This window comes from Panthera uncia, chromosome A2 (genome assembly GCF_023721935.1).
Source record: "Panthera uncia isolate 11264 chromosome A2, Puncia_PCG_1.0, whole genome shotgun sequence".
Lineage (NCBI taxonomy): Eukaryota > Metazoa > Chordata > Mammalia > Carnivora > Felidae > Panthera > Panthera uncia.
Window position 1 is genome coordinate 12,309,099 of NC_064816.1, and position 24,263 is coordinate 12,333,361.

Below are 24,263 nucleotides of genomic sequence, written 5' to 3' on the forward strand. Positions count from 1 at the left end.
TGTTTTAATTTTGATTTTTTAATGTTTATTTTTGAGACAGAGACAGAGCATGAATGGGGGGAGGGTCAGAGAGAGAGGGAGACACAGAGTCTGAAGCAGGCTCCAGGCTCTGAGCTGTCAGCCCAGAGCCCGACGTGGGGCTTGAACTCATGGACCAAGAGATCATGACCTGAGCTGAAGTCAGACACTTAACTGACTGAGCCACCCAGGCGCCCCGGTTTTGTTGTTTTTAAAGCGGTTTGCAAGTTTTAACTGAGACCAGTCTACGATCTGTACAAGTCACGTTTGCAGTAGAAAACACACCAGCAAAAATGACTTGGATGAACAGGAGCTCCTGTCAACAGGTCTGACGTCATCCTGCCCCTGCTCACGTACCCTTGATGGTTCCCTATCACCCTCAGCTCATGTGACCCCACCCAGACTGGGTCTCACCGCCAGCTGGACAGCACGCCTGGGGGGGGGGGGAGGCACAGGGGTGAGACTGCTTCTGGCTGCGGGCCTCCTGCTTCCGGCAAGGCTCTTTCCAAACACCACCCAGCCCCTCTCCTCCCCAGACGCCCCTCCCCTTCCCAGACGCCCCTCCCACTAGGATCGTGGCTCCGCTGTCCTCTGTCCCACTTCCTGCTCTCCCTTCTTTAAGGATTTGTGCGCCTCCTGTATGCTGCACACCTTGCCCTATATTCCTGCTGCCGGTGCTGTGTTGGCAGATACCCACCCTGTAGTGAGAAAACAAGCCTGTGAACAAATAAGAAGTTACCGGAAGTGGTAGGAACTTGGAGAAGTCAAGCAGGTGGACACACAGGGATGGGAAAGAGTATTAGCTGAGAGATCAGGAGACTGGAGCTGGGACCTGCGGAAGGAGGACATGGCCCTGGGAGGAACCGGGAGAAGGGTGTTCTAGGCAGAGGGCACAGCATGTGCAAAGGCCCTGCGGTGGGACAATCCGGAAATGTTCAAGTTGCAGCGAAAAGGCCGTGGCTAGAGGTAGGTGAGTAAGGATGATACAGAGTAAGGAGGGACGTGAAGTCACAGGGGCTGGCCACATGGGGACTCGCGGGCTGGGGTGAGGAGAGAGGGTGTTGTTTTGAGAATGATGGTACCTTTGAGCAATGAAAGGACATGATTGTTTTTTAAGTTTTAAGAAGCCCTATGGCTGCCATAGGGACTGCTGGGAAGGGGGGTGATGGTACCATCCAGGCAAGGGAAGGCAGGCCCGGATGACACAGGGGCTGCAGGGACTTCTAACATGTAAGTCAGACCTCATCCTGCCCCTGCTCACACACCTGTGGCTCCCCATTGCCCCCGGGAGAGAGTCCTGCTCCCCTGCTGCCCCGGATTGAGCAGGATACAGCCCCCCGGAACCTTAGAATATGGCCTTTTTTGGAAATAGGGTCTTTGCAGATATAATTAAGGTAAGGATCCTGGATTAGGAATGGGATGGGCTTCAAATCCAATGAAGGTGTTTTTGTAAGAGAAATGAACACAGACATGGAAAAGAAGGCCACGTGAAGACAGAGACAGAGGGGCTCCCGGGGGGCTCAGTCAGTTAACCATCCGACTCTTGATCTCAGCTCAGGTCGTGATCTCATGAGTTCAAGCCCCACATCGGGCTCTGGGCTGGCAGTGCAGAGCCTGCTTGGGATTCTCTCTCCCTTTCTCTCTGCCCCTCCCCTTCTCTCTCTCTCTCCCTCTCTCAAACAAAAATAAACATCGTTTTTTAAAAAGACAGGGGCACCTGGGTGATTCCATTAAGTGTCCCACTTCGGCTCAGGTCATGGTCTCAAGGTTCATGGGTTCCAGCCTCGCACCGGGCTCTGTGCTGATGGCTCAGAGCCCGGAGCCTGCTTCGGATTCTGTGTCTCCTTTTCTCTCTCTGCCCCTCCTCCGCTCGTTCTCTCCCTCTCTCTCAAAACTAAACATTAAAAAATTAAAAAGAGAGAGAGACAGAGCTTGGAGTCATGCATCTAGAAGCCAGGGAAGGTCAGGGATTGCCAGTAGCCACCAAAAACCAGGAGAGAGACATGAACCGGGTTCTTCCTCAGAGCCTTTCGAACAGAAACCACCCGGCCACACCTTGACTTCTGTCTCTGGCTCCTAGAACTATGAAGGAAGAAATTTCTACTATTTTAAGACTCCCGGTTTCTGCTAATTTGTTATGGCAGATGTAGGGAAGTAAAGACACATGCGACAACTGGATCGCATGTCCCCGTGGGTCCCCGGCTGCCGGGGTAGGACCCACCCACACAAGGGCTGACCCAGGCTTGTCCCTTTTTTCCTTGAGAAAAATGCAAAAGGCTGCTTCGGATTCTGCAGGAGCTTCATTTATTTACTATTAGGGAGACATCAACGAGGGTCAGGGTCGGTGTCACGGATATGGGGCAGGCGGCGCCTGGGGCTCCTCAGAGGTGAGAACATTTGGCCGTCAGAGTCTGGCATCCCCGTGAAACCAAGGACCCTCCAGGCCAGGGTTGAGGTGCGATTTTTTTTTTTTTTTTTTTTTTTTTAGTTGGCCCCACAGAGGAAGGTGGCCCAGGGGAGGCGGTGAGTGCTGGGAGGTGATCCGCCCCGTCCTCCCAGATGGGGCTTCATGGTGCTCCAGGAGTCCGCCAGACCCGACCCCTGGGGGGGGGGGGGGCTCTGGATCCTCTGAGGCCACACCCAGGCGGGTTCAGTGAGGACACAGAGTCAACAGGTGCTGCCGGGTGCAGCCACTGAGGCAGCAGAAATGTGCAGGGTTGGCGGCGGCTGCCCGGCGGGGGCGGTGACGGCGAGAGGCCTGGGGCAGGGGCTGTGGCACGAGAACCGTTGTGGGGTCCCCGTCGGCCGCCAGCCCGTGGAGATGTCGTCCTTCCAGCCACTGCAGCAGCTCACCTGGGGACGGAGCAGAAATGGACAGGGGACCCTAGAGGACCCCTCCCCAGTACGTGCAGACAGCTGCACGCTCACCTTGTGCTGTGACCCACCAGACACCCAGGATGTGCACAAATAGGGAGCGACTGTTAAGTGCCTGCTGTATACCGAGCACGGACATAATCCCCCATCCAGGTGTGCGCGCTCTCGAGCCGCGCTCACGGGTCCCCGGTTGTGCACGTTTCCACGAGCCACCTACCACACAGACGCGCAGACGCTTCACAAAGCCGGAGACAGCAGAGGTGACATGTGACGTATACGTGTGCACCTGTATGCAGGCTCGCATGGACGCACGCACACACGGCCACACACCCTCGTACCCCTCCCCAGTCTCCCCCTACGGGTGCCCGCCCGCATCTGGGTCGCAAAGACGCACACATCAGGACACACACGTGTGACGCACATGGGCACACAAATCTGTTTTCCACCCTCCGCACCAGGGCCCGCAGGAGGATGAGAAGGGCGAGCGCTGGCCTCAGTGCGCAATTCAAGCGGGAGCCTAAACGCTCAACAATGAAGATTAATCCTCTTTTAATGCGCCCCAAATCGCGAAGATCAAAACGCTGGGATTGTAAATAAGGCAGGCTCTGACCGTGCGCTTGTAAGACTCCGCCTCGCTCGCCTCGCACTGATTCCTGCCCGGCAGGGGACGCATCCTTCGCGAATTTGCACACACCGGCGCCGTGGGCAAGTGGACCCCCGGGACGCGCGTTGCAAACCACCCACCTGCCCCCGCCCCGACGCCAGCGCCCGCGTGCACCTGCCCCAGCTAGAAACCCCGGAGCGCAATCTTCGCGCGGCTCCACTCACGGTCTCCGCCAGCCGCTCGCCGCCCGTCTTCGGAGGACCAGCGCGGGCCCCCGCACACCCGCACCAGCGCGCGCACCAAGTGGTGGCCGCACAGCTTCTCTGGGGCTTCCGGAGCCGGCGCGGGGCCCAGCGCGAGCGCCAGACCGGTGCCCAGCAGCACCAGTGCCCAGGTGAGTGGGCGGCGGGGGTCCATGGCGGCAGGAGTCCGGCCCCATCGGGGATCCCTTCTTATAGGCGGCCAGCCAGCCCCAGCTGGGGGACCTTGGTTGGGGGACAGAACGTTCCGCGGCATGGCTCAGGGAGAAGGTCAAGGGTGGGGTGAGTGCAAGTGTAGTGTAAGCCCCAGCAGTTGTGTCCCTCCTCCACTCCCCCCCCCCCACCCCAGTAATCTCTGTGCCCCAAGTGGGGCTCGAACTCAAGACCCAGAGATCAAGAGTCACGTGCTCCACCGCCTGAGCCAGGCTTTGGTATAGTACCTGACTTAAACTTTTGATGGCCCATCTTCAAAGGTGGCTATCTGGGGACGCCTGGGTGGCTCAGTCGGTTAAGTGACTTCAGCTCAGGTTATGATCTCACTATTGGTGGGTTCGAGCCCTGCGTGAAGCTCTGTGCTGACAGCTCAGAGTCTGGAGCCTGCTTTGGATTCTGTGTCTCCCTCTCTCTCTCTGCCCCTCCCCAGCTTGTGCACGTGCTCACTCTCTCCCTCTCTCTCTCAAAAATAAACTTAAAAAAAAAAAAAAAATGATGGCTATCTGGAATAAACCGATTTGCCAGCCACACGACTAGAGAAAGAACCAGGCTGCCTTCCCCCACCCCGTTTCTTCCCCTCCTGGGGCTTTAAATTCCCACTCGTATGTTTTGTTTTGTTTTTTAATTTCTTTTTTAAACGTTTATTTATTTTTGAGAGACAGAGAGCGCAAGCCAGGGAGGGGCAGAGAGAGAGGGAGACACAGAATCCGAAGCAGGCTCCGGGCTCTGAGCCGTTAGCACAGAGCCCGATGCGGGGCTCGAACTCACAGACTGCAAGATCACGACCTGGGCCGAAATCAAGAGTTACTTAACCGACTGACCCACCCAGGCGCCACCCCACCCCCGCCCCCGCGCCCCCCACTACTCCTATGTTTTAAGTTTACCAAGAAACAATGAGCCCTGGAAACCCTGGGCTCCCATCCTGGACCCAATAAGAGCAGAGGCCCGGCCAGTGAACAAGCAGCTCTGTCTCGGTCCCCCCCTCGCCCCTTTCACTATGTGGCCCTGGGGGCGCTGGGTGATCTCCAGGTCTGGTAAGTGAGAAACCTTTATTTTTTTTCAGTTTCCCGATGGGTGTCCGGCGGAAGGGCGTCTTGTAAGCAGAACCACAAAGGCCAGTCCAACCACACTAGTCATCGATCAGCTGAGCCCTAACTACTGCGAGACACCCCCTCATTTCCTATGCGTGAGCCCCACTCCCCTCCGTGATGGTGTCTGGAGGGGGGGCGCTTCGGGAGAGCGTTAGGTCGCGGAGGCCAGGGGGGTGGGGTCCCATCCCGGGGTTGGTGCTGCCGAAGGAGGGGCCGTGAGAGGATGTGCCCCCACGCCCCCTCCCCGTCCACGCGGGGACACAGCCAGAAGGCAGCCATCTGGAAGCCGGAGGGCCCGCCCTCGGCAGACCCCCCTGGCACCCTGATGCACCCTGGTCTCCACCGTCCAGCCTCCGGAGCTGCGGGAAGGAAGCTTCTGTCGGGGAAGCCGCCTGGTATCGTGCCACAGCAGCCTGGACGCGCCGAGCTGGGGCCCGAGACGGCCGGAGGAAGGAGTCTGTACCAGGACACCTACGTGGCCACGCACAGGGACTCAGGCCACCATGTGGGGGGAGGCAAGCCCTGTGCTCCGAACATTAAACTCCCGCTCTCTGTCTTAAATCCACCCAGAAAGAGTGAGCCGGGGAAACCCTAGGCCCCCACCCTGGACCCCAATGATAGCAGAGCCCCAAGCCTGAGTTTGCACTCTGTTCCTACAGAGTGAAACCTCCCTGTGTGGCCTGAGGCCGTGTACCATGGGTGTTGTCGAAGGGCATCTCGCAATCGTAGGAAGAACCACAAGAGTGGTCGTAACCTCCACACTGGTTACCGATCAGCTGAGATCTGCATGAGACAGTGAGGGGCCCTCCCCCTGGGCCAGGGCCGTGGGCGTAGCTCCCCCAGGAGGAGCAATGGGGGAGCAGTCTTTTTAAACACGACCATCACCACCACCACTTTATTTATTTAAAAAAAAAAATTTTTTTAACGTTTATTTATTTTTGAGACAGAGAGAGACAGAGCATGAACAGGGGAGGACCAGAGAGAGAGGGAGACACAGAATCTGAAACAGGCTCCAGGCTCTGAGCTGTCAGCCCAGAGCCCGACGCGGGGCTCGAACTCACGGACCGTGAGATCGTGACCTGAGCCGAAGTCGGACGCTTAACCGACCGAGCCACCCAGTCGCCCCTTATTTATTTAAAAAAAAAAAAATGTTTTTTAATGTTTATTTTTGAGAGAGAGAGACAGAGCGTGAGTGGGGCAGGGGCAGAGAGAGACGGAGACACAGAATCTGAAGCAGGCTCCAGGCTCCGAGCTGTCAGCCCAGAGCCCAACACGGGGCTCGAACGCATGAACTTTGAGATCATGACCTGAGCCAAAGTCGGACGCTTAACTAGCTGAGCCACCCAGGCGCCCCCTTATTACTGTATAAATAAGGACACCGAGGCTCAGAGAGGGGACCGCCACACTCGCCCATGGTCACAGGAGGCTGGGCCTGGGGCTGGGGCTGTTGGCCGGCTCTGTCTCTCCCTTTGGGCTGGGCAGGGACTGGTGGGCCCAGAATGAAGCTGACTGTGTTTGCTCGGCATCTGCCTGGTGGCAGCCTGGTGCCCAGGAGGACTTAGGACCTCGTTTTACCAAGGAAGGCAAAGAAGCAAAGACAAAAGAGGGCCCGGGCTGAGAACCGTATCTTGCTTGAGCCCAAAGCAGCCCCCTTCCACCTTGCACCCAAGCAGATGGCTTTCCCGGGGCTAAGACAGCAGGTGAGACAGAGAGAGAGAGACAGAAGAGAGACACTGTGTCTCTCCTGCCCTTTCTGAGTCTGTCTCTCCCTCTCTACTTCTCTCTGTGCCTCTTCATATCTCCCAGCAGTCCCGACGGAGACTTGCTTGGCCCCCACTGATGTTAGACCCCCTCCTCATAGCCTAGCCCTCCCAGCCCAACCTTGCCCTCTGACCCCCCCACCCAGAGCAAACTGTTCTCTCCACCCACCAGGAGGCCGTAATCAGCTTCTACGGGACAGAGCCAAGGCCAGCAGCTGGAGCTTTCCATCCCCCAGCCCTAACCACATTCCTCCCCAGCTTACAGCCTCCCATAACGCCCATCACCCCAAGTCCAGTAACTAAACCATTCTTCTCGCTGAACTTTATTCATTCAACAAACATTCCCAGAATCCCCTTTGTCCCCCCCCCCCCCCCAGCCCAGCTCCCAGGGAGCCTCTGGGTGAGAGGACCCAGATCTGGACAGACACCCCAGCCCTAGGATCAGAGGGAGAGTGATCGGCCGGTGAGAAGTGGTGGGGGCATGCCAGGGAAGGCTGCAGGGAGGGGATAGCTGGGGTTTTGAGAGATAAATACGTTTTCCAGGGGGCAAAAGTGGCAGAAAAGACTGCAGGCAGGGGAGAAGTGGGGGTGGGGGCGGGGGTTACTTAGCCTGCCCAAGATGCTTTCTCACAAGGCTCTGGAAACTGTACAGCAGGAGGCCAGCACCATTAATCTGCCCATTATACAGGAGACCCAGAAAGGGGAGGCAACTCGCCTGCCATCACACAGCAAGTGAGTGGCAGAACCGTGGGTTCTTAACCTCTGTCCTCTGAGCCTCCTCACTCTCACCATGTTGTTCCCTCTGCCGAGAATACCTTTCCTTCCCTTAGCTGCTGCAAGTCTCCAGGGTCATCAACTGTGTGACCCTCCGGTCAGGACAGAAAGGGCCCCGGTGTGCAAGTGGGCCAACATGAAACCTGAGACGCTCTGGTACATTTAGGGTGGACTGTGATCCCAGCTTCTCCTGGCCCCCAAAAGCAAACTTCCAACCAGGGCAGCTGCTCTTGTCTGTGGCTCGCTCCAGCACAAGAGGGAGGGGGGACAGAAGCCTGGGATCATATATTTAAAGCTATGCCACATCCTCGCTGCGCCAGGAAGCCCAGGACCAAATCCAAGAGGGTAGGAAGATGGGAGGGGCTTCAGTCTGGTTCCTCAATTCCCTTCGCAAGGCACAGCTGGCCACGCCCCCAACTGAGGGATTCATCTTGAACCTTTTCAAGTTGCTGAGGCCACCAGGCGGTTGTTGCCCCCCAACAGGGGTGGGTACCCCTCCCAAAGCCAATGTCATTGCCCCGTGGGGATCTCTGTGAAGCAGGAAGCCCAGCGAGTGGCAACTTCCTGCCGAAGGTCACAGGGCCAATCCACAAAGACCAGAACCCAGAGGTGTGCGTGCAGCGTGCAGGAGAGAGAAAAAGGAAGTGCGTGGGGCTCTCCCTGCGGACAAGCAGGGCAGGCGTGAGTCTCACGCTCTATGCTACCCCCCGGCTTCCACTCCACAGTGTATCCAGCTGGGGGCCCAGAGCACTGAATGTTGGCCGGTCTTGCGGGCTCGGGGCCCAGCACAGCTTCATGAGCTCATGAACCTGAGGGGGTGGGAGGAGACAACAGGATCATACGTGCAACTCCTATTCACCGTTTTAAAATGTAAATTCACCTCCCTCCCTCCTCTGCTCCAAAGCCTCCCATGTCTCCCTACAGAACTTCGAACAAAATCTCATCCCCTCCCCTGTCTCCCTCCATCACCTGGTCTCTTGTTTCCTGCAGCCGCATCTGCCCCCATCTCGTTATTTAAATGCACCAAACTCATTCCCACCTCAGGGCCTTTGTGCCTGCTGTGTCCTCCACCGAGAATGCCCTCTCCCGGCTTTCCCCAGGGGTGGGCTCCTCCTCCTCCTCTTTCAGGATCGCCCCCTCTAAGAGGCCCTCCCGGACCTATCACCCACCCTCATGTCCCCCTGTTCCTCTCTTTCCGGACACTGATAACGACCAGAATGTTCTTGTTAGCCTCTGCTGGTTACCAAGAGGACAGGGTAGCATCTGTTCTGTCCCCTGCTGGGTCCCCAGCACCCCAGCACAAAGCCCAGCACACAGTCAGCACTCAGTAAACATTTGGGGCCTGGGCAGATCAATTTACGGATGACCAACCTCACGTCATACACTTCCGCAAAAGTTGTGATGATCAACTGTAAGAGTCATTGACGTTTATGGACTCTAAACTGAGTACTGGCGAGGTGTTGACTTGCTTGACCTTCCCCCACCCCGTAAGGCATTGTTACTCCCGTTTTGGAGATAGGTAAACTGAGGATCTGAGAGTATTTGTGACTTGGCATACAGCCACAGAACAGCCAGAATCCCCTTCAGCTTCACGCCCCAGGGTACGCTCTCAATCAAAAGGCAGCCATGGGTGGGGAAGTCCAAAGGGGCCAGGTGGCTGGTGCGGGAAAATCTAGAGTGGGAAACTGAGGCAGGCCCTCCAGCGCTCACCTCACCGGGGCAGGCGGGAGGCGCGGGCAGCCTCTGGCCCTCAGCCAGCAGCTCCAGGAGGCGGCAGAGGGCGGGGACGTCTCGCTCACATCCCATCATACGGAGGAACTCCTAGGGCCAAAAGGAGCACCCGTGGTGGGGAAGGAGCCGCCCGAGACTGGGGCCAAGGGGCAGCCATAGTGAAGGCAGGGAGAGAATCACCCGCGGTGGAGAGAGAGGGCCTCTGTAAGGGAGAAGGAAGGGTCATCTGTGATGGAGGGAGAGGGGGCTGCCAGTGGTAGTGGGGGTCAGCCATAGTGGAGACGTCCTCCCCATTATAGACGGCCTATATAACGCTGGGACCAGCGACTGAGCAAATAGGGCACAAACGGGGCAGGGACGGGCCAGGAAGGGATGAGGGAGAGGAGGGTTACTGGGGATCCAGGGGCGCTGACTCACGGCTGAGGGGCTGCAATTCTTGCTGCCGTAGGTGAAAAGCTCGTACAGGACGACCCCGAAGCTCCAGACGTCCGACTGGCGCGAGAAGATGTTGTCAGAGAGGGACTCTGGGGCGTACCTGGAGGGGGGTGCGGCAAGGAGGTCTTGGGATGCGAGAGTGAGGCAGAGGACAGGAGAGGGGACAGCCTTGGGCTAGGGGAGCTGGTCAGTTGTAGGTGGGGTCATTCCCCCCCCACCCCTGCAATGTAGGAGGTCATTCCCGGCTCCGGGGTCAGTCTTCCCCGCCTGTGGGATGGGGTATTCACTCAGCAACCCAAAGAGGGGTCTGGGCGGGCTCAGGGCGGAGAGCCGTGGCTCCAGGGAGAGGGGCCAGGACAGAGGGGCGGAGCGAGGTGGGACCAGGTTGTGCGGAAGGGAGGGTATGCTGATAGGAAGGCCGTGGTCTGGGGCGGGGGGGGGGGGGGGGGGGGAGGAGCCAAAACGGTGGGAGGGGCGGGGCCAGGACTGTGAAAGCCCCGGAGGGGTCAGGGGAGAGGGAGAAGCGGGAGGCCTGGGCGGGGTCAGGACGGGGCCCAGGCTCCAGGGGGAGGGGCGGGGCCGATGCCGAGGTGGCGGGCCGGTGCGCTAGGAGGCGGGGCCAGGACGGCGGCAAGGGCGGGGCCACGGCCGGCCCCCGAAGGCGGGAGCGAGGTGGGGGCCGGAGCAGTGGGGAGGAGAGGTAGGCCGGGGCGGGATCCCCACCAGAAGATGGGGCTCTGGCCGGGCTCGCGGACCACGTAGTAGTCTTTGTCGAGCGGCAGCAGCTTGGCGAGGCCAAAGTCGGCGATCTTGACGTGCGTCTCGCTCTCCACCAGGATGTTACGGGCCGCCAGGTCGCGGTGCACGCAGCGGCGGGAGCCCAGGTACTCCATGCCCTGCGGGCGACCACGAGGTGCGGACCCCAGCACAAGCCGCAGGAGCCCCAAGCCTGACCTGGGATCCAATCCCGCAGACCCCAAGCCTGACCCTACCCTGGACCCATCCTGCACTCCAGCGCTGACCCTAGCCCTAACTCAACCGCTTCTCCGACCGGACCTGGGCTCCAAACTTCCACCTGCAGCCTTCCCCGCGACTCCACGCACACCCCCACCCGGGCCTAGCCACCTCAGGCCCCAGGCCCCCCCAGGCACGGCCCCGCACCTTGCAGATCTGCGAGGCGTAGAGGAGCAGGCGGCTGGCGTCGAGGCGCGCGCGGTGTCGCTGCAGGAAGTCGCGCAGGCAGCCGCTGGGCAGGTACTCCATCACCAGCCGCAGGCTCTGGCGGCCTGGGTGAAGCGGGGAGAGGCTGGGGGGAGTCACCACAGGGCCCAACTCTGTCCACCCCCCCCTCTCCATTCTTCCTCCCCGGTCAGAGTATGACCCGGGGCCCCTCCCAGCCTCGGGATTGCTTTCTATACAATGGGAACCCCAACAACGACGCCTTTCATGGCCAATGGCTCTTCAGTACTTTCTACAATATACACTGATTCCCTTAAACCTCATAATGACCCATTTTCCGGGTGTGGAAATGGAAGCTTCCACTTTTGGGAAGTGGCTCACCCGGGCCATAGCTGACACCGCGGTACTTGACAATGAAGTCGCTGTGGAGGGCTTTGAGGATCTGGATCTCCCGCTGGAAGTCCCTCTGCTGGTCTGGCCCGCTGTGCTGAAGCTGCTTCACAGCCACTAGGGCGCCCGTGTTGTCGCCCAGAGGGTCATAGCGGCACAGCTCCACGCTGCCAAAGTTGCCCTGGGGGACAGCGGGGCTGGTGTCCACGTGCAGGGGTGCTTCCCCGCCCAGCCCAGCCCAGCCCAGCCCACCTCACCTTGCCCAGCTGTGAGATGTACTTGAGATGCCTCTCCTCAAAAATGGTAGGGTCCTGGCAGGCATAGAGCTGGGCGCCATTCCACAGCCCATCACGGGGCGCCAAGGCACCAGGTGTGGGGTCTGAGAGGAGCTCATAATCTGCGGGGCACAGGTAAAGTGACCAGCACATTGAGTCCTGGGTCCCGCTCCTAAGCTGACTTGCTGTGGGACTTCGATCCGCCTGCTTACCCTCTCTGTGCATTATGGCGGGGCCACCGCAAGCCTAAGGGAACTTTGTGGGGGCTGGAAAAAGATGCCCGCTGGGCAAAGGCAGCCCCCTTAGGTGCCATGCAAGCTGTGCAACTACCCATAGCTCTGGGGCACAGCCCATGGAAACCCAACATAGGGACCCTCCACAGTCTCCCTCTTGTCTGCAAAGGATCCAGCACGGGATACATGGAGCCACACAGAGGGAGAGGTGCCTGTTGACCCGGACACCCTCGTTGAATGAAAAGTAAATATCCATCACATTCAACCTAGAGCAGAGGCGGGGAGGGGTCTGTTTGTTACAGCAGCTGTTGAGGCTCATGCTGACTGATACAGTCACCAACCACTCCAACCTTGCCAAGCACATAGGGCAGGCTCTGCGGGCAAATCTCCCTTCCTCCCTGCTCTGGGCGCGATATGACCTGCCAGCCCTGCCCACCCTGCCCGGCCCAGCGGGCACCTGAAGTGATGAGGCTGTTCAGGTCACGGATGATGGCGCGGAAGGAGGGCCTCTGGCCTGGCTCATAGGCCATGCACTGTTGGATCAGTGTGGCCAGCTCCATCCACTTGGGGGCAGGAAGGTGCTGCCGTTCCTCGTAAAACTGGAGCTTCTGAGGGTGGGTAGAGTGGCTGGTCATTGCCAGCGCACCCTCAGGAGGCCCCTCCAGACCAGCCCATCCTCCCCAAGCTGCCAAACGGGGGCTTTGGAGGCCACCACTGGTGCTCTGACCTTGGCAGGATCCAGGGTACTGATGGGCATCGGGATCCCGCTGAACACTTCCCAGACTGTGGCACCGAAACCCCACTTGTCAGCTTCCAAGCCAAGGGTCCGGGCCTCCTGGAGACACTCAGGGGCCACCCAGGGGATCCTGTCAGTGAGCACTGGGGAGCGGGGCTGGGGTCAGGGATCTGCTCCCCGGCCCCACGAGGCCCCTCCCTCCACCCTTCCACACTTACTCTCCAGGCTCAGCACAGTGGGGCTGACACCAGGGTCACTCAACTTGATGAAGGGCAGGTTCCCGTCAGCCCCCTCCCGAGCCAAGAGCACCTTCCGGGCTGAGACATTGCCATGCGGGAGGCCTTTGTCTTCCTAAGGGGGCCGGACACAGAGAAATGCCAGGGAGGGTTTGATGGATGAATAGTCTGGCTGGAGAACCACCACGCATCCTTCAAAGCCCACCTGTTACTGCTGAGACCACTCCCTGGACTACTGGTAGGTCCTCCCCTTCTCAAACCCACCCTGTGGCTCCCCGTTGCCTTCAGGGTAAGGTCAGAGGTTCTCAGCCTAGCTTTCAAGGCCCTTTGAGATGCTGGCTCACTGTCCCTACGAGATTCTTCCGCACCCCTACCCTGGTCTCCTGCCAGCTGAACTGCCTGATTCACGCCAGGACATGCAATACACCTTCTAATCTGCAGGCCTTGGCCCGGGCTGTGTCCTTGGCCTGACATGCCCTCCTTCTTTCCTCCCCTTAAGCTACTGTGCAACCTTCAAAGCCCGGCTCCGGCCCTCTTCTGGCCTCCTGCCCAGGCCCATTGCTCCCTACGCCCCGGAGACCCACCAATGACCAGCTGCTCTTCCCTCCTCCTGCCGTTACACCTCTGAGCCTGTACGTAGGCTGTTCCCGCGGTCTCAAATGCCCCTCCTGGCCTCCTTGCCAAACTCCTACGCATACCCCAGAGCCCGCGCTCAATTCCCCCTCCATCCCATGCATGGAGGGTAGAGCGGGCAGAGGAACACTCACCAGATAGTTGAGGGCATAGGCCAGCTGTTTGATCACCTGCAGCTTCCAGCTGGCTGGTACCAGGGGGCCAGACTTGCGCAGATATGTATCCAGGGCTCCCAGGCGCACAAATTCCTGCACCATGACACCTGGTGGCAGCGGGGCGGGGCGGGGCTGGGAGGCGGGACTGCATCAGGGGTCCCGCGGGCTCTCAGTTCGGACTGTTCCCTCCATCCTTACTCTACGCGCCCGTCCTCCTCCTTACTTCCCATGAGAGAACTATGCCCGAAATGCCTGGAAGGCGGTGAGCTCTCTCCAGAGCTCACTTCCGGCCCTTTGCGCGTTCCGCCGGGAACATGCCCCTGCCTCCTCTCCCCTCGTCCCTACTTACCCTTGCCTTCTCTGCTTCGAACTCACCCAGAATCACCGTCTAACCTCCAAGGCGGGCTAGCGGCCTCTGACCACCCACAGGGCGCCGCCCCCAACACACATGATCCCGTGTCCCCCTGTCATGTTCCCCGCTATGCGCCCCGAGGGCAGGGGTGGGGACGAGGGTGGTGTCTCACTGTCTCCAGCCATGCACACGCCGTGGAGCAACACGAGGTGCTGATACGACACTTGGCTCATCAGGCTCGCTGCTTCCAGGAAGGACTGGGGAGAGGAGAAGGGAGAGAAGGCCCGTGGGTTCCTCCCGCTCCAGGGTCACACCGAGGACCCCATACTCGCTGCTCGCAAATCGGCCTCAGGAAGAGACCTCGTCCCAAGCCTCCTTTGACCTTGGAGTCTGTCACTGGGGTACACAGCACTCTATCAAGATTTTCTGGCGGGGGCTGGAAGTCCCTACTGCAGTCTGCATTGGGTCTCTCACACAGAAGTGGGACATTTGGGGTTCAAAGCAGGCTCAAGCCTTCCCTGGGTGGCCCAGTCCCTGCTGATGCTTCCATCTACCTCACTCCCCTCTTCTCTATCCACTGGCCTCTTCACGGTTCCTTTTTTTCTTTTTTTTTCCCGGTTGTATTTATTGAAGTCATCTCTACACCCCACGTGGGGCTCAAACTCATGACCCCAAGATCGAGAGTCACATGTTCTTCCAACTGAGCCAGCCAGGTGCCCCCTCCTCACTGTTCCTTAAACATGCCGGGCACGACCCTGCCTCAGGACCTTTGCACTGGCCGTTTCTTCTGTTTGGTGTACTCTTTCTGTTTGCGTCTAAATCCCCTGACCCCTTCTGTATTTCATGGTTTGGAGATGCCGTGGCTACATTTCTGTCGTTTTAAGACCTGCGTGTGTTTAAATTTCTCTGCATCTACAACGCTCTCTCCAGCCAGTCCTGACCCCACACTCATGGTCCCCATCACCCTCACCTCCATGCAGTTTCTGTGCTTGGCATCCATCACTTTGAGTAGCACCTCTGTCTCCCGGGCTTCCCCGTCCACAGCCTCATGGCGACAACCTCGGTAAATCTTGGTGAAGGACCCATGACCCAGGTTCTCATGCTGGAAGAATAAGGGGGGGTTCTTGGTGGGACCCTGGCCTCATTTTACAGATAATGAAACAGAGGCACAAGGAGGTCATGTCACATGCTTGAGGCCACACAGCAGAGGGTGTAGACGGGATGGGATGTGGACCCCAAATGAGGCTCCCCCCGCTCCGTTTCCGGGGGCCACTTACCCACTCCAGGCTGTCAGCAGGGATCTTGTGAAACGTCATCTGACTCAGCTGGCACTGGGATTGGGGCCAAACAAGGGATGACGTGGGAGCGCTGCAACCTCTCTGCACCACGATCAGGTTGGACTTTTCTACGGGGCGGAGGTAGTGGGAGAACAACCAAAGGCCAGAGGTGAAAGACCCCCTAAGGTTGGTTCACGCCCTGTCTTAGTCTGGGGTCTCCCCCAGAAGCCAACCCTGAGGTCCGGACTCGAGTACACGATTTCTTTGAAAGGAGGCTCCGGGGGCCACCTGGGTGGCTCGGTTGGTTAAGCGTCTGACTTCGGCTCAGGTCACGATCTCACTCGGTTCGTGAGTTCGAGCCTCCCATCTGGCTCACTGCTATCAGCGTGGAGCCTGCTTTGGATCCTCTGCCCCTCCACCCCTCTGCCCCCCACTTTCTCTCTCTCTCAAAAATAAATTTTAAAAACCTTTAAGAAAAAAATGAAAGGAGACGCCAGGAAGCCCCAATGGGGGGGACGGGGGGGGGGTGACCCTGTGAGCCACCTAGTCTCAGTCCTGCTAGAGATTCTGGAAGACTCCGAAGGACCCACACCTCCAGTTGTCCCCGCCAAGGGGTTTGTCTGAGAGTGAAAGTCACCCAGAGGAAGAGGAAGAGATGGACGGAGAGAGACTCCGTTCCAGTGACATCTCTCAGATCCCGCCGCGTCTGGACCTAGTGGTGCCTGAAGGGAACATCCATTCCACAGGCCGAGAAGTCACCTTTTCTTCCCTAACCCATGTTGACGGGCAATCTCTGCCGCTTGCCACACACGAGGCAGGGCCCCCCCGATCGACTGCGCGGCCCAGGGGAGGGGGCGGGCTCACCTTTGGGTCTGGGGGCGCAGCAGGAGGTGAGGTTCAGCGCAACCCCATCCACGTGCAGCCCAGCATCCCAGCAGGCTGCCAAGAGCTCTCGAAGACTGCTGTGGGGCCGGCCGAGGCCAGCCAGGGAGAAGGTTCCCGAGGGGTCACACCGGATGAGGCAGCCCTTGTAATCAGGACCCAGGGGGGTCTGCAAGGAGGAGTGGTCCCTCAGTGGAAGCGGGCAGCACCTTCCTCCCCCTCACCCCCTCTCCCTTGAGCACCACAGGCTCATTTCCAATCCCCAAGCCTTTGCATATGCTGTTCCCTTCTGGGAATGCCTCCACCCCCTCCCCCCTCTTCTCGGAGGAGCAAATACTGACTCTACTTTTGGGTCTCAGCTTAAATGTCGTTTCCTTCAGGAAGCCCTCCCTGCCCACCTGGCTCCCGGTGGCGGACCGACCTGGACGCAGACAGTGAGGAGGAAGCTGTCGAAATCCTGGGGGCTGCGGCGGAGAACATAGGAGCCGGGAAGGGAGCCCCCGGTCTTGAGCTTGTTGATGGCAAAATCCAGGCTGTGGAGAAAAGGTGGGAGGAAAAGACGGCGGGAGACATAGAGATGGAGGCAGAGAAACCAAAGCCAGACTTCGGTTCTAACCCCGGTCCCTCGGAAGCCCTGGGACCCTCACCAGCTAACATCCCCTGTCTCCTTCCTATTTATAAAATGTGCCAACAGTTGGGGCTTCTACTAGGGGATTAAAGGGGAGGCTGCTGGTGGAGCCTGGTGCCATGCATCCCCAGGAATGGGCGCTGGGGCCCTGAGGAATCAGAGAGAGGGACGCCGCTGCCCCGGACAGCAGAAGGGGGACCCCAACCTCCCTGAGCGCCAACCATGCCCCGGGCGCTGTTCCAGCCTTGTCCAAGGCTCCCGGGAGGGAAGGGCACCGAGGCACCGAGAAGGGGAGTGGCCGAGACTCGAACCGAGTTCTAGCTGCGGAGGGCGGGCATGCGGGGCGGCCCCTTACGTGATGGGACCGTGGCACTGCTCGGCCACCTCCTCCAGCAGCCGCGGCGGCGCAACCTCCTTGCAGAAGAAGTGCCTGGAGTCGGAAGTCAGCCGGAAGTAGCCGTCCACGAGCGCCACGAAGGACAGGGCCGCGGGCAGCCCCGGGAACTCGGCCTCCTGTGAGGATCCGCGTCAGCGCCCCCCCGCGGCCCGGACGCGACGGTCCCGCGTCCCCGCGGTCGGGGTAAGGCGGGAGGGGAGAGGGTCCAGCACCCACCAGGATCTGGTTGTCCGTCCTGGTGACGGTGACCAGGCGGTGCTCCCCGGCGGGGCCAACACGAGGCGCCTGCTTGATGCTGATGTCCACAATTTCTGGAAAGTCGCAGAAGGGCTGGAGGGCCTGGGAACGAGGGGGAGGGCTGAAGCTGGGGGTCCTGTCCCCTCGGAGCCCCCGATCCTTCTTGGAAGCCTGGACCCCACAAACCCACACCATAAGCCCCGACCCTCTCAGCCTCCCCCAGCCGCAGCCCCTTCCCACCTGGCCCCTGTCAAGCCCAGGCCCCTTTTATCAATCACACCCCTTTCAACCCCCCCCGTCCCCAAAGTCTCCCACCCCACCTCTGCTAAACCTCACCTCCCTCTGTCGGTGGGTCCCCTCCCTGAGCCGCGCCCCCTCTCAGCTCCACACTCCAACTCCCAGTCTCTCTTGGAACACCGGGAGCCCCGCCCCCCCGCAGTCCTGACCCCTCCCCCTCCCTCCAATTAGCCCCGCCCCTATCACTGCCCACCCAACCAGTCCCCTTCCTCTAAGCCCCGCCCGTTTTTTTTTTCATTCCCGCCCACTCACTCAGCCCCACCCCTCGCCGCGGGCCCCTCTCGGAGCTCCCAGTCCTTCCACGCCTTCACCCCGCCCACTCTCCCGCCCCTCCTTCCTAGGCTCCTCCCCTGCCGTCGGTGCCGCCCTGCGCCCTCCCACACCTCGTGTCCTCCCGGACTCCAGTGGATGCCGCTGTCACCAGCCACTCGGAGCAGCCCCGGAGCATCCTGGCCACCGGCAGCCCCGGGGAGGCTCACGAGGAAGGTCTCGGCGGCCCTGGCCGGGTCCAGCCTCTCCAGGTCCATGATGTACTTGGCCATGAGCGAGTGCCTGTCAGCCTGGCAGGCGGTCACGCGGCTCAGGGCCCGGCGCACAGTCCTCCGGATACGCTTCCGCGTCACGAAGCTCAGGCCCTGGATCAGGTCGCGCAGATCGGGGGGCAGGCAGGCCTTGTAGCTACGAGTGGGGGGTAGCAGGTCGTCACTGGGGGGAGGGATCTCCACAGGTATGGACAGGGACACGCACAAACCCAATTTTAGTTGAGGGGCTGGCGTGTGGCCTCAGTTGGAGGGCACGAGGCACACACGGGGGGGGGGGGGGGGTGGGGGGAGGACGTCAGGGTGGGGAGGGCTGTAGGCTGGGGCTGGGGCTGGGTTGGTGGGGTCCTGAGTCACATGAACACGCTGCAGACTTGTAGGTGGGAGGCCTCGGGAGGCCTCGGGAGCCCGGGCTCCGGCAATGCCCTGGTGGAACCACGTTTTCTGACTCCCAGGTAGAGGCTGGGTATCACAGCCTGGAAGCCCTCACCTGACGGTCTTCAGCAGCTCCTCAGGCTGCTGAGCCTGCTCACGGGCCATCCGAGCCAGGTCCAGCACTGCCAGGCTGAGACATTCACCCTGCTCCTTGAGACTGAGGCCCACGGCGAGGCGGCCGCTCACCAGGTCATTTCGGTGCTGGGGGCCGGTCACAGCCCGACTGTGAGCCCTGATGTTGCCCTACAGACCCCCACCCTTGGGCCGACTCCCACCCCGGGGCTGCTTCAGAGAGGGTCAGCCAAAGCCACCCAACCGGGACCCTTGATGTTGCCCTGTGGATCCCCCCCCCCCCCTCCGGGCTGAGCCCCATGCGGACCCCTACCTGGGCGAAGAGATGCTCCAGGACTGGCAGGTCAAGGACGGCACTGGCCAAGTCCTTCCGCAGCCCGAAGCGGTGGCATTTCTCCAACCCAAACCAGTTGGGGAAGTAAAAGCTGTTGGGGAAGGGGAAGAAGCCTGGAGTAGGAGCATAGAGGGCTGGAGGACGGTGCCAAGACCTCACAGAGCCCAGGTGGTGCCACTGACTTGCTACGTGCCCTTGGACGAGGAACCTACACTCTCTGGCCTGATGTCCTCATCTGCGAGATGAGCAGTGATCACATCCTCCCTGGGGCACCCACCCTCCCGGCGCAGGGAGATGAGAAGGTTGTAGGATCGCTGTCGCTTGATTTGAGTTTTGAAAGTTCTTTCACGTTTACTTACTTTTGAAAGAGAGTCAGAGCATGAGCGGGGGAGGGGGCAGCGAAAGAAGGAGACACAGAATCTGAAGCGGGTTCCAGGCTCTGAATTGTTAGCACAGAGCCCGACGAAGGGCTGGAACTCGTGAGTCATGAGATCATGACCTGAGCTGAAGTCGGACCCTTAACAGACTGAGCCACCCAGGTACCTCTGATCACTGTTTTCAACTCCTCATGCCCTTGGGGCACCTGGGTGGCTCTGATTTCGACTCAGGTCATGATCTGACAGCACAGAGCATGCTTGAGATTCTCTCTCTCTCCCTCTCTCTTGGCCCCTTCCCTGCTGATCCAATCTCTCTCTCTCTCAAAATAAATAAATAAACATAAAAAAGAAAACAAAAACAAAAGCAACTCCCCGTGCCCTCGACCAAAGTCACCCCCTCCTGGTAATTTAACCCACCCCTGCGGGGGTCGGGGTGATGTGTTTCCTACCGGAGCCTGTAGAGCAGGACTTGGGTGCTTGCATCCTCCACGGAGAAGATGTGGCTCGGGGGGTACCAGTAGGACAGGTCGTCCGTGGCCAGAGCAAAGAGGGAGTGGTACACAGGCAGGATGCCTGAGGGGATGCCCCCATCAGCACCCTCCTAAGCTTCCCCCTCTATCCCCTGTAGGGCTGGCATGGTTACCTAACCCCGTGCACCCCTACAGGGCTCTTTCCCACCTTCAGCTCTGACACTGTGTCCCACCCCTGCCCACACACACTCCAGAGCTCCCTATCGCCCTTAGGAGAGAATCCACACACAACCTACTGCCCGCCCCTCTCCCCAGAGAGCCTCCTCCTGCTGTACATTTTACCTCAAGGGATGACCAACTGTTTCCACTCATGTGCCTCTGGGTCTTTGAACAGCCTTTCCCTGTGCACCTTCTTCCATTTCCAAACCCTTCCTCATCCCTCAAAGCCCTAGCTCCAATGCTGACTCCACTTGGTAGCTATTCCAGCTCCCAGTCTGGGCCCGACACAGCCCCACCCTGCTCTTTGGCCCAGCCATCTAAGGACCGACTCACCACTGGCCTTAGCAGCCCAAACACACAGCTCTTCAGCTGAATGGTCCCCAAAGGAGAAGGACAGGCGTTGTGGGGGTCCGGGGCCCCGAGGGGGCAGCAGCACGTGCAGGGCACCAGCCTCTGAAGATGAGAGGCTGCAGGAACGCTGAGGGATCAGGGGTGTCTCCTCACTTGGAGGCGCCATGGGTGTAGCCTGTCTGGACACAGAGAGAGGCAGCCACTCAGGTCTGGCCAGAGGGAAAGACTACAAAGCTTCTTGGGGTGTGGGGGAGATGTAGATGCTGCTGGGTGAGGTAGGGTTGAAGCTGGTGAAAGAGGGAGAGAGGAACAGAGAGACAGAAAGAGAAAGAGATGGAGAAAGAGAGGTGGGGAGCTGAGTGTGCAAGGAAGGTGAGGAGTCAGAGATCCCCAGGCAAGGGCTATGCTGGGGGCTGGAAGATACTCTACACTCTATGAATTCTTTTTTTTTTTTTTCTTTTTTCTTTTTTTTCTTTTTTTTTTTTTAGTATAGTTAACACACTTAATCGGTGTGAATTCTTGTCAGTGGCCAGGGCAGACATCTCCAATCAATCTATACTCTCCACATATACCTTAGGGCAGAATCCCTGCCCCTGGCAGGCATGAGCAATCAATCACAGATGCACAGATTTGCTGACCGGGGAAACTGATGGATACTGGCTTGTGTCTATGGGGATTTAAGGCGACAGTGATGGACCATCACTTCCTATGGATCTAGGAGACTCAAGCACTTCTGGGGCTGGGGCTGGAAGTGTTTGCCTATGATGCAATGCCTGATGGCATGCATCAGATCCAGACTGATGTTGACTCAGTCGACAGGGACCTCCGTCTTGTCTGCCCACCCCCATCTCTCTCCCCTTTATCACTCCCACTATTCCTCCCCGGAATGGGCCCGGGAGGAAACTGCCCCTCATCCCTTATTCCCAAAGCTCAGGACCCCTAGTTAGGCAGAGGGAACGGCTGGGCTTTGGGTCCTGCGAGAAAAGGGGATTAGATGGACAAGACCCATTTACATTATTGACTCGAATAAAGGAGACACAAAGAGAATATTGGGTAAAAACAACAACAACAACAACAACAACACAAAACTATGTACCAGAATAATACTGGGGGGGGGGGCAGCATTAATGAGCTTTTAACACACCCAGCATATAAGCCTAGAGCTAGAATAGGTGAAGACCCTAAGCTCTGGGTTCAAATCCCACCCCCACCATATCCAAGCTTTGTGACCCTGCCAGGGCTCCCATTGCTAGGACTCTACTTTCTTAGCTATGAAATGGGCTGACTCCCCGCCTGCCTTGGTGTGCTGAGCCGAGCCCCAAAGTATCAACATTTTTGATTCTCACTAACTGGCACAATCCTTGGCAACAAGCCGAGGGAGCAGTTAACAAAAGTCGGCTAAACCAGACAGGAAGGTCCTGTGGCAGGGCGGTTTAGCGGTTCCTGTGGGGGAAGGAGGGCATGAGGGGAAAGAGATCTTTCCCGTAGGGACACCCCAGTGTCACTAGCTTCCAGACCTGGAATCAGGACTTTCCCAGGCCCAGGAGCCCTGGAGCCCCAGTCACTCTCCCCAGAGGGGATCACTTCCTATTTCTTTTTTTTTTTCCTTGAAACGTTTGTTTATTTATTTATTTATTTATTTGAGCGAGACAAAGTGCGAGTGGGGGAGGGGCAGAGAGCAAGGGAGACAGAATCCGAAGCAGGCCCCAGGCCCTGAGCTGTCAGCGCAGCGCCCGAGGCGGGACCCGAACCCACAAACCGGTGAGATCATGACCTGAGCCTAGGTCGGAAGCTCAACCGACTGAGCCACCCAGGCAGCCCCCACCCCCTTTCTTTTTTGATCACTTCCTAAAAACGACTTAATTGTGGTCTTCGTGGTCTTTCATGTAAACAGAATCAGGCAGTGTATCTTTTGTTTAAAATAAATCTTAAAGATACAGCCACATTTTAAATATTGAAAGTAAAAAAAGAAAAAGCCAGAAGGGGTGCTTGAGACCCGGAAAAATGCCCTTGTTTTAACTCCAAAAGTCCCATAGTCCCCACAGTGGGTTGGTTACCCAACGCTCTGGCCTGGGGCCTGGGAGGGTGGAGGCTGGGAACTGTCCCTCCAGCGACAATGAACTCTAGGCTCAAGGCACAGTGATACATTCAGGTCCAGAGAGCTTGGAATTTGGGGTCTCATGTTATGCCGAACAAAGCTGAGGCCCAGAGAGGAGAGCGTTTGTCACAAGCCACAGAGCCAGCCCTCCCAGCTGTCTGTCTGGCAGCTTTCCTCAGAGGCCTTTCCTTTGTCCCCAGCCACAGCCATTCACACACTCCCCCCAGCCCCCACCCCAGAGCCATGTGGCTCCGCCAGCTCTTACCTGGCAGCGGGGGGACCCTGGGCCAAGGACCGGAGGGCAGAGCCGAGAGGCAGCAGGAGGAAAGTCCCACCGGGCTCCTTCCTGTGTGGGCCCCTCGGCTTCCTGAGCTGCTGTCACTTACTGAAAGTCATGACCATGTGGGGGATGGGGACAGGGAGGCAAGAGGGCTTGGCCAGGGAGGGGCAGACAGTTCCAGAAGCCTCCACAGCCCGGTGGCCCTCCTCAGACAGGCTGCTGGAGACCCTAGACCTAAAGGAAGGAGCGACAGGACAGAGAAGGGCCCCGGTCACAGAGAGGCTCTCAGCTGGCTCCGGACTCACTCACCGTGGGGCCCTGGAAATGCCCCAGCTCCTTGGGCCTCAGTTTACCCATCCGTAGCACAACGGGGTGGGGTATGCAACAGGACTAATTCTGCACCCAGGAAGGAAACAGGGAAGTTGCCCCAGATAAATGTCAAGTTCTTCTTCAGGGTACTTTCCCCCATGAGACCCTAGGAGGAATAATGGGCCCCTTCCATGCACCACACTTTCTGCACAACGCTGTTTGCTCTGTGCACAACCCTAGAAACAGCTCTAACCAGGCAGACCAGGCCTGCCTTCAGGCTCACCTCACCCTCTGGTCGGTCAAGAAGACAATTACTAATTACAGATAACAAAGAAAACCAGGGTGGGGTGCCTGAGTGGCTCCGTGGTTCCGGTTAAGTTCCTAAGTTCCTCCATTGGAAACCAAGGTCTCAGCTCAAGTCGTGAAATCTCGGTTTGTGAGTTCAGGCCCCCATGTTGGGCTCTGTGTTGACCGTGTGAAGCCTGCTTAGAATTCTCTCTCCCTCTCTCTCTGCCCCTCCCTGGCTCTGCTCTCTCTGTCTCTCTCTCTCTCAAAGTAAATAAATAAACTTAAAAAAGAATAAAAGAAAGAAAAAAGAAAACCAGGGTGATGAGACAGGCACAGGGTGGAGCTGGGGGCAGGGAGGTGCCTTTTGCGCAGAGGCCACGATTAATTGAGCTGTGATGTGAAGCAGGACAGAGAAAGGGCACTCCTGGTGGGGGCACTGTAAGTGCAAAGGCCCTGAGGTGGAATGAGGTGAGCAGTCCGAGGACCAGAGAGGAGGCAGGAATGGCAGGAAGAGGTAAGAACGGAGGGGGAGGCACAATGGTGACCAGGGGTCAGATCTGACTTATCTTTTTTTTTTTTAATTTTTTTAACACCCTGGAAGCTGTCATGAGTGGAGGAGGCAGGAGGCTAGGGCAGCATCCTTGGGGAGACCCCAGAAAATAGAGTTTTGGGGATAGACTTTAGAGGACTCTTTCTATAATTCCATCACATATCCTGGCACAAAAAAAGGCTTTGGTATGTATGTATTTTGTTGACTTTAGTTCAATCACCCACGGACACTTACCAGGTGCCTCCTGTGTGTAGGGTACTGGGGACACAACGGA

General features: G+C 58.6%; 2 protein-coding genes across 5 annotated transcripts; both read right to left on the minus strand.

The window, feature by feature from the left end:
* Positions 1–2,299: 2,299 nt before the first annotated feature.
* INSL3 (insulin like 3) lies at positions 2,300–3,928 on the minus strand. The gene is made up of 2 exons (XM_049640215.1): positions 3,721–3,928; positions 2,300–2,871 (listed from the first exon to the last, which is right to left on the minus strand). Exons 1-2 carry the CDS (start codon positions 3,911–3,913, stop codon positions 2,669–2,671), a joined length of 396 nt encoding a protein of 131 aa, XP_049496172.1. The 5' UTR covers positions 3,914–3,928; the 3' UTR covers positions 2,300–2,668.
* Positions 3,929–7,063: 3,135 nt separating this feature from the next.
* Positions 7,064–22,972, minus strand: JAK3 (Janus kinase 3). Of its 4 annotated transcripts, none has more exons than XM_049640193.1 (24): positions 22,828–22,971; positions 20,447–20,639; positions 19,874–19,997; positions 19,027–19,138; positions 18,697–18,842; positions 18,051–18,345; positions 17,350–17,472; positions 17,092–17,249; positions 16,530–16,641; positions 16,091–16,277; positions 15,227–15,354; positions 14,920–15,051; positions 14,122–14,206; positions 13,577–13,704; positions 12,792–12,924; positions 12,565–12,716; positions 12,295–12,445; positions 11,587–11,726; positions 11,321–11,510; positions 10,922–11,046; positions 10,484–10,656; positions 9,743–9,860; positions 9,305–9,415; positions 7,064–8,403 (listed from the first exon to the last, which is right to left on the minus strand). In XM_049640193.1, exons 2-24 carry the CDS (start codon positions 20,628–20,630, stop codon positions 8,290–8,292), a joined length of 3,321 nt encoding a protein of 1,106 aa, XP_049496150.1. In that variant the 5' UTR covers positions 20,631–20,639; positions 22,828–22,971; the 3' UTR covers positions 7,064–8,289. The 4 variants fall into 4 exon arrangements, with proteins under 4 accessions (XP_049496150.1, XP_049496149.1, XP_049496151.1 ...); XM_049640192.1 differs by having other exon boundaries at positions 7,065–8,403; positions 20,447–20,643; positions 22,828–22,970; XM_049640194.1 differs by lacking the exons at positions 18,697–18,842; positions 20,447–20,639; positions 22,828–22,971 and having other exon boundaries at positions 7,069–8,403; positions 19,874–19,991.
* Between the last annotated feature and the right edge of the window lie 1,291 nt (positions 22,973–24,263).

Excerpts from the sequence above, each read along its gene's own strand:
- INSL3 (XM_049640215.1), bottom strand. The coding sequence starts at position 3,913 with ATGGACCCCCGCCGCCCACTCACCTGGGCACTGGTGCTGCTGGGCACC. Across the intron at positions 2,872-3,720 it reads GCGAGCGGCTGGCGGAGACC|GTGAGCTGCTGCAGTGGCTG; the intron begins GTGAGTGGAGCC and ends CTCCGTCCCCAG.
- JAK3 (XM_049640193.1), bottom strand. The coding sequence starts at position 20,630 with ATGGCGCCTCCAAGTGAGGAGACACCCCTGATCCCTCAGCGTTCCTGC. Across the intron at positions 17,473-18,050 it reads GGAGTCCGGGAGGACACGAG|GCCCTCCAGCCCTTCTGCGA; the intron begins GTGTGGGAGGGC and ends CCTCGTTCCCAG. Across the intron at positions 11,511-11,586 it reads ACATCTCACAGCTGGGCAAG|GGCAACTTTGGCAGCGTGGA; the intron begins GTGAGGTGGGCT and ends GCTGTCCCCCAG.